At 28.3% G+C, this 9,262-nt stretch overlaps 1 protein-coding gene across 1 annotated transcript; it reads right to left on the bottom strand.

Annotated features, from left to right (window-relative positions):
- Positions 1-449: 449 nt before the first annotated feature.
- On the bottom strand, positions 450-8,074 carry LOC134835098 (GTP-binding protein Di-Ras2). The gene is made up of 6 exons (XM_063849957.1): positions 7,849-8,074; positions 4,931-5,098; positions 4,318-4,427; positions 2,425-2,588; positions 651-765; positions 450-586 (listed from the first exon to the last, which is right to left on the bottom strand). The coding sequence occupies exons 1-6, from the start codon at positions 8,017-8,019 to the stop codon at positions 514-516; spliced, it is 801 nt and encodes a 266-aa protein (XP_063706027.1). The 5' UTR covers positions 8,020-8,074; the 3' UTR covers positions 450-513.
- Between the last annotated feature and the right edge of the window lie 1,188 nt (positions 8,075-9,262).

Here is a 9,262-nt window from a genome sequence, read left to right as displayed (position 1 = left end):
GTTTTTGAATGTTTTTCTATATCTAAATGGGGTTTTATTGTTTTTCTTTACCTAAAGCATAATAAGTTAAGTATAGTATTTTTGTTTTTTTTTAAAGCGACTTTAAAAATGTTGATGTTTCTTTTTTGAGTATAATCAGTCAATTATTACACGCTAAAAATAAAATAATATTGACAAGAAAAAAATTTGGTTTAACAGAATTTTTAACATTCTTTTAAATTGTCATAATTTTAATGACAAAACTATTTAATATATATTTTATACTTTTTGCTTAAATTCTTTAAATGAACTAAAACAAAAATAGCTCAATTAAAAATGTTTTATCTTTAACTGTTTGTTAATTAACAACGTGCTTATTAATTTTTAAATCTACATATTTGATTTTTTTTATAGGAATAATTGTATATGATCGTCAGTTATATTCAAATTGCATGCTTAAAACAACTTAAGTATCTGTCATAACAAAATATGCAATAAAAACTTGCACATTAATAAAATCCGTACATTTGCAACTTATTGAACTGAGCAGTCTTCTGCATTTTGAATTTGTTGTTTTGTTTTACGTGATGATCGTCTTATAAGAGATCTGTAGAAATAAAAGAATATTTTTAATTGAAAAAAAAAATAATAATAACAAACATTTTTTTTACCTCGAACGTGGTTTAGATTTGGCGCTATCCGTGCTGCTATTACTTGTGTGCAAAAAGGACGTATTACCATGTTTATTTTCGCTGGATGAACTAGCTGCTGACATATCTCTCTTGCCTGTAGAAGAAAAAAAAATAATTGAAATAAACATCGAAAAACAAATTAAATCATCAATTATTTGTACACTGTCTCATAAAAAATGGATGAAAAGAGGATAAAAGGATGGCTTATGTACAGGAATACATTGGAAATCCGGTAAGGTCAATAATTTTAATAATTGTGTTAGAAACGATATATATTGTACAAGTTAATTATAATACAGGAAATGGAATTATTAGAGAAACGTAAATCTGAAACCAAAGTTTTTAATCGAATTTCCCATCTGCACACAATTTTTCTTTTAACATCGAAGTTTTTTCACACGATGAGTTTTAACAATTTTCAACTGATTCTAAATTAAAGATAAATATGAAGAAAAAATAGAAATATAAAATTACAATCAAATCAGGTAAGACTAAAAACTTTTTTCTAAATAAGTACAACTTTAGTAATTTTTCTATTTCATGTCTGGTTTAATTTTAGGCTTCTCTTCACGCAATCCTTCATCATCATCATCATCATCCCTTTCCTAAATTACCATCTGTTGTCTTTTCTCATACATTGTAAGGCATATCTCATTATAGTATATACTTTCAAAGAAACCAAGTCATCCCTTTGACAACAACACCAAACTAAAACATATCCATTGCAAAAAGTTGTGAGCAAAATGAGATCATCAATGTCCCATTATTATCATAAAACTCGCCTTGTCGTAAACTTTATTCGTACTGCCAAAAGAAAAGCTTTGTAATTTATGCGAAACAGACTTCGGCATTGACAAATTGGAATCTGACAAACAACTATTTATTGTTATTATTACAAAACATGCAAATTTTACAAAAATTCAGAGGTTTCTCCTATGACATCTAACCGAAGCAATTTTACTCAACAGAATTGCAGAACGTTTACCTATACCAAATTGTGTAGCTTCAGGGCATTCATTCTTTCATGTAAAATATATTTCAAACCAAAAAAAAAAGACAGAACATTGTCGAAGGAAATGCAGAAAATGTTGGAAACATGTATAATTGTTGACATATTACGTTATCTATATATGATGGAACATGATGGTAAGTAATAATGATGATTATATATACAAATTACTCTATGAAGCTAAGAGATGGAAGACATTGATATGGTACGGAGTTTGATATGTATTTATTTTCCGAGAAGAAAATTGACTGCATCACATGTAAAAAAACATGAGAAAGAAATATAATGTAGTTGTTGTTGTTATCATTATTGTTTTCTATAAAAGGAAAATATTTATAGGTTTATTCATCTTTTTGCTCGAAGACGACGACGACAACGCTCAACAAAGGGGGAAAAGGGTACACACGATGTAAAATATTGTCATCATAAACGTTTAATAATAACAGAAGAAACAAAAAAAATATAAAAAAATAAATACCGGCTTGCCCTACTTTTGCTGTTCTTCTACTACCCCTGCCTGTGTGAAAGGGAGACATTAAAGTGCCTACAATGGAATTCACTATTTTTTGTTGATGTCAGTTTTATATATTTTTTTTATAAAGTGTGCACGAGAGAAAGAGTAGTATATGAAAGATACTATTAATATTTTATTGTGTTGCATTTTTTGTTGCTGTTTTGTACGTCCCACGTACGTGCACGTGTTACAAAACAAAGACAAAAGATGAAAAAATTATACTAAGTTACCTTTGCTAGTTGCACTAACATATGCGGATGAGCGCCTTTTCAAGCCAGTTGTCGGTTGTTGGTCATTTGTGCCAGTTGGCAGGATGCGAGATAAACTTAACATCGTTTTGAACAAGTCAGTTATGTTAGTGTCATCCTTTGCTGAGCATTCCAATACTTTTACTCTGCTTGTTTCAAAGTACATGAAAAGACAAGAAAAAAGAATAAAGGAAGAATAAAAAAAATAAATCGATTAATAACTACTTGAACAATGTGATAAAATGTTAGACCTTTTTTTACTTTGAAAAGGCTTCTGTTCGACTTTTTATCATGTTTTTCATTTTAACTCCCTTCTTATGGCGCACAGACACTCACATAATCTTTTTCTTAAAATTAACACATCTGGCTTTTTTCTTCAATAACATTGACATGTCTTAAGGTTTTAATATATTGCGATGTGCAATCATATACTTTCAAAATTTTGATGACAAAAAAGAGTTTGTTCATTGTCAAAATAATTTTGATAGAAGAAATATGACTTTTTAAACTTATTAACTTTTTCAAACTAATCTTTTAAGTAATATTTTATAAAAAAAAAATAACTTTGCGCTCAATTCTCATTTTTATTTTCTTCATATACTTAAAGTTAAATCAAATTTTCTTCGTGTTACGAAAAATCCATACATAAAAGTCAAATCCTTCAAAAATTGTTTTCATCTTCACACAAGAATCTTTTTCAAACGTTTTAAAGTATTTTTTTATGAAGTCAACAACGTGCCATGTGTCTAAACACATCTTCTTTATCATTTACTTTATTCATGGTAACATTAAGGAAATTAGAGGTTTCACGCCGCGTTTCTGTTATACGCGAGCGAAAGGAGAAAAGCGGTAGGTACTAAGTACTTTAATTCAAAAAATAAAAAAAAAATGTATAGAATGGTGAATTTAATTTTCTTCCATCATTATTACTGAAGGCAACGTGTGTGATATGATTATTACCTCGAAGATATTCGGTAAGAATCTGTAACACGTGCAAGGTATTTGAATTTACTGTTCATTATTTTTTTTTTTCATACCTTCAAAATAGGAAACAGTAATGAGTGGTTTGAGGAAATAGTGGTAACAAAAGGGAAGCATGGAAGACATTTAATTTAGCATAAGAAAAATAAAGATTTTCGAAACCTTAAAAAACCAAGTTGAAAACATAGCAACACACCTTTTTTACTTCACTTTCATAAAATCATGACTCTTGATAAGGATGTAAACATAAAAAAAGTTGCTAAAGGGCGTTTTGTTCTGTTGCCATATCTACAAGAGAAAAAAAAACAAGTAAATGGGAATTGCACTTGAAACATAGGACCGACCAAAAGATTATGAAAAAAATAAGTTTCACCATAATTTTGTTATTATTAAACGGAAAAGTTTAAAGTTTTTCGTTTTACTGTGAATAAATTTAGTGCAATAATTTCAGTAATATTTTTTTTTTTAATTTTCATATGCAACGAAATACGTTTTAACAAATTAAATTTTGTCTTAAACTTTTTATTGAAAAAATAACTTCTCACAAAAAAATTTCATTACCTTCTCTTTTGCCAAAAATTATTTCATTATAGTGTCAAATTCTTAAAAAATATAAATTTTTTTAAAATTTTTTGAAAAAATTTTATACAAAAATTTATATTAAATTAAAGGTTCCTTTCAATGAAAACTCCCTCGAGCCTTTTGAAAACATAACAACGCAAAACTTCCGAGTCCAATAATAAGCATTCGGCACACCAAGCACGTACAAACAATCTTGTATAAACATGAAATCTGTTGAAAATCACCCTCTTACAGCTTAATTTTCTTGTTTTGACACTGCATTCACCTCAACAGCTCACAGCGAAAAAAAAACATGCAAAAAAATATACTCACTTTAATCTCGGTAATTCACAATAAACCCATTCCGAGACATCTTCTTTGGATACCTCACGATGCGAATTCGCCAAATCCAGTTTATTTCCAGCGATCACAATTGGAATATCCTGTTGTCGAAATTTGTAAAAATGCGATAACGGGGACGAGGTTTGGGATTCCGTGTGTTATTTAGGTTGTGAGCGTCAAAGCAGGAAATGAAAAAAAAAGAAAAAAATATTTCTTTAATTTTCATATTAACTGAACCAAAACAGCAAAAACATGTAACTCTTTTTGATGTTGTTATTATTTTTTTTTTGATGATGAAAAAATATGTTAAATTGTAATAGAATTTATTTTAATATATTTTTTCTTAACTTTTATTTCTTTCCTCAGCATCAGAATTCTGCGAATAAGTACGCCATTAACAACAGCAGTGACAAAATAATTTTCCATAATATGAGTTTTAATGCGATTAAATGATGTAATACAATTTCGTCGAAAAAAATCTTATTACAAGGAGAAAAAATTGCTGCAGGAAACTTTTTTTTGTTGTTTTTGCAACTTTCCAAAACAATAGAAAATGATTGCAAACTCAAGCGTGTAATGCAGTGTACATTGTTGTTGCAATTACCTGAAAATCAGCTCTTTGTTCTCTAATCTCCTCGAAACATTGTTTTATATACGTGAAGCTTTGAGCCGAGGTTGTGGCATACACGAGCAAAAAAGCGTGCGCTGTCGCTATCGAAAGTCTTCGCATGGCGGGAAACTGGATGTCACCTGCTGTATCGAGTATGTCAACCTGTAATTAGAGACAGTACTAAATTAAATCGAGGAATAAAGAAAAAGAAGATTTAACAAAGACATCAAATTAAAAGTGATATAAAAAAAAGTAAGAAGAACAATGGAGACAAGAGTCAAGGATTTGTTAATAATAATGTGCTGAGTAATCTTCATGAACATCAGTTACCTTGTTAGATTTTTTTATGTAAATTTTAAAACTCTTAAGCAGACCATTTTTGTTTTAATCGCTGTTCACATTATTAAAGAGTAATTTAAAAGTTTTGAGACATAAAAGACTAATTAAAATACAATTAAGGATAACTTAAAGTTGATAGATCTACAAAATTATTCTTTTTGTATAAATTTTGAAACAAAATCGAATATTTTCATTTCTGATAAAGACTTTTAACCCAATAACTATTCAATTTTGATACATGTTATTGTTACCCCGCGTAACACTTAAGGGAATGAAAACCAAAATATCCGACCTTTTGGTTTTCAACTTGAATCTAACATCATCTCCCAATATAAATTCGTTAAATACAAAATTTCTAAATTAAATTTCGTCGATTACAAATATTTAGCTGTTATATGTTGAAAACTTTATACAAATCAAACTTTAAAAAAAAAATTAAACAAACCACTGAAAACTATTACCACAGTTAAACTGTGTTTTGTCTTCATTCAACGTAAAACAATCAATTTTAATCAAAATATCATTTTTCAACTTTCATACTTTTACATTTTCTAACAACATAATTATTTATAACAAACTTTTCGGTTTTATTAAATTAAAATAGGATCATTCATCTAATGCGCTTAAAAATGATAAGAATAATGTGAGAAATATTTCAACTTTCTCGTTTCAGCCAAAAAGTAACAAATCTTACTGCAAATGCTAATCATGCAGTTAAAAAAGAGGTTGAAGCTGACTTGTGACGACGAAAGATGAAGGATGAATGTGACGAACAGCAGTACTTATCACTCTCTTTCCTTCTCACACTCATCCCTTGCTTCAGAAGATTATCGCATAAATGAAAAGTTGTAACATGAAAATTAAATTATAACGTTTTTTTTAATCTGGTGACAGAATATTCTCTTTGCCTTTTCCCATGGAAAATGGAATAAATGATGATTATGTTAGAGGAAAAACTATTCATGTAAGCGCGCAATTTTTGTTGTCGAGCAAGCAATTTTTTTGTAAAAGGATTAAAGCGAGATTAGAGAAAAATTCGAATGAAATAGGATCAAGGACGTTACAAAGCTACTTTTTTTCCAACTCATACGAGTGATTTTTGTTAACTTCAGATCAAAAATGAAAAAGACATCGATACAAATAGAAGTTGACACTTGTAATGATGTGAAAAGAAATATGTTAAAAGGAACAATGATTATGATGATAATAAATAAAAAATGCGAGGAGGAGAACAAAAACTTGTAGAAAAATGTGCTTCGTTCTGGTTTTATGATTAAAGGATCAATTTTCATGATATACACACGCTTGCTTCGTTTCTGTTGACTGGATCATAACGGCAATAAAAGAAGGATTTATTTTTATATATTATCTCGCACAATAATAATCGTAAAAAATTTGATGAATTGAAAGTCGTGCCATGTGGCAAAGTAATGATTTGTTCAGTCATCTTATCTCACGAGCACTCATTTAAATTTTTTTTTATTAAAAATTTTCTACATTTTTGTCACATCACATTACTTCTTTTCACAATTTTATCTCGTGTTTGCGAAAAAAATTTATCTCATGCGAAAACACGTGCATTGTGCAACCGTTTATTCTGTTGATGCCGTTTTACATATAAAATATATGTTAAAATTCAATTACTTTGCATTAAATTAACATAATGTAGCATGCAAGGAGAAAAAACTTATGCACCATAATTATTATTACTACATACACGAAGCTTAATACTGAATAAGAAGAAAACACGGAACAAAGAAAAAAGCAGTTTAACAAGATAAATTAAAATCTCAAGCAAGTATCCTGCTGGCAGTGTAATGCTTAAATGAAAAGTCTCAGATGTTTCGTTTGTTCTTTGAAATTATTTCATCTTATATTCTTCTTTTTAGTCCAAGAGAATGCATATTTATAAATCGAATTAGCACTTTATCTATAATCTCTCGTTATTTTTGAATTTAATATATTATTTATATATAAATTTTCATAAAATTATATCCTTTAATGTTTCAAATGAAGAAAATATATTTTAACAAAGTATTTTAATATTAATTTTAGATCCCATTTTCTTTTCAATATTTTACTATAGATCCTAATGAATATTTCAGATGAATTAAATATTATCATTTTAATGTACAAAACCATTAGAACTATTGAATATATCTTGTTTATGTTATGTAACATATTTCATTCGTATATTTATTTTTTTGAAATAAAATTTACATGTCAATATCAAATTAACCACGAATCAAAACTGAACCAAATGATAATTACCGAGAATTTCATTCATTGGAAATTTATTTCGTTTTAAAGTACTTTCCATGAATTTATTTGAAATTTTACACAAAAATAATCAAAACTGCGATTCTTTAATCAAATTTTAATGGTTATTCATCGAATCACTCACAGTCGAAATAATATTTCTTGAATTCAAGTAGCAATAATAGACTCATCAGTATTCGAGTAAATAAACAATATTTTTACAGTATATTATATTAAATTCTATCGAATCATATACGGAACGGTATGATGGGAAATTAAAAGAATTTAAAAAGAATTTAATTAAGAAATCTTACCTTCAATGTTACAGGTCCTAAATCGTATTCTCTATTATAAAGGTCTTCTACTGTGGCTCGGTATTTATCACTGTATGTTTTTGTCAGGAATCTCTTGATGATACAGGTCTTTCCGACGCCCGCATCTCCCAGCAGGACAACGCGTGTACGTTCGAAATCCGACATTATCATCACCTTTGGGCAAATATTTCACTCTTAATTCTTTGGTTTTCTAATTATATAAATATTTTTTTTATAATTTTTAATAATTAGCTACGTTTTATTCACTACAAATTTGTATCACAATGCCTTTGATGATATTTTAATTAAAAAATATTTTATTACAAACTCAATTAATTTTTTTTCTGTTGATACGATTATGCCATAAGCCTATTTATTTCCTACTGACTGAATTATTTATCATTTAATTTGTTTGAATTTATTGAAAAGCTTTAATTCTTCATTAATTTCACGCAGTTTTAATTTATTAATTTATTTATTATTCATTATTCGTGTGACAAGTTGTTGATACGACCGTTGCTCCGATGATGCTTGACATCCTGAAAATAGTTATTTAAACAAGCATTATTACTGAATTCAAATCAATTCACATCGATAAATTGTCGCGAAACGGGATTAAAACATGACAATTAACATTTTTGACCAAATTGGCTGAATAAAACAATTTTTTTTATTGAGTGAACAACGAATAGCATTAATAATGCTCCTCTATAATGCATTATTCAACATTTTTTTGCTCAAATTCTCACGAATGTTTATTTAATATATATGACGAACGTAAGCCTCTCATGCTTATACCCATAAGACTACCCTAATTGAAATTGTGTGTGCTTGAAAAACTTTTGTAATATTTGGTCCATTTAATGTATGGGGGAAAATAAAATAAAAAAAAGTCTGACTAACGATGAAGATTGTTAAAAATACGGAGTTCGAAGAATTGTGCAACAAGCAGAAGATGAATAAAATAAAAAAGTAGAGAAAGGAAGTTGCTGTAGCAACTTGTAAAAGAGAGAAATGTTGATTTAATGAAAAATCATAACATAGAAAGTTTACTTCAATTTTGATTGTTAAAGTATATTATATTGAAAGTACCTAATTACTGCTGTTTTTCAATTGTTTGGGGCTTTTTTATACATTTTGCCATTCGTGCAACTTTTCTTGTTTACTGTAATCGCAATTAAATTTTAAAGTATATGTGCAAACTTTTTTTTTCTTACCACAATGTCAATCGCTTTAAGCCTTTCTTTGCGAAAAGACATATTCACATCATTCACTCACAACTTTTCGACAGATGCAGGTCTAAAATATCATCATTTTTTACTGTGCAACAATTTGCTGTCTCTTCCATTCAATTTAACGATTTACATATGTTTCCTTCTCTTGTCTTCTTTTCAAATATCCTCAAGCAAGTAAG

The sequence above is a fragment of the Culicoides brevitarsis genome, chromosome 3 (assembly GCF_036172545.1).
Source record: "Culicoides brevitarsis isolate CSIRO-B50_1 chromosome 3, AGI_CSIRO_Cbre_v1, whole genome shotgun sequence".
Lineage (NCBI taxonomy): Eukaryota > Metazoa > Arthropoda > Insecta > Diptera > Ceratopogonidae > Culicoides > Culicoides brevitarsis.
This window is presented reverse-complemented; position numbering and strand designations above follow the sequence as displayed.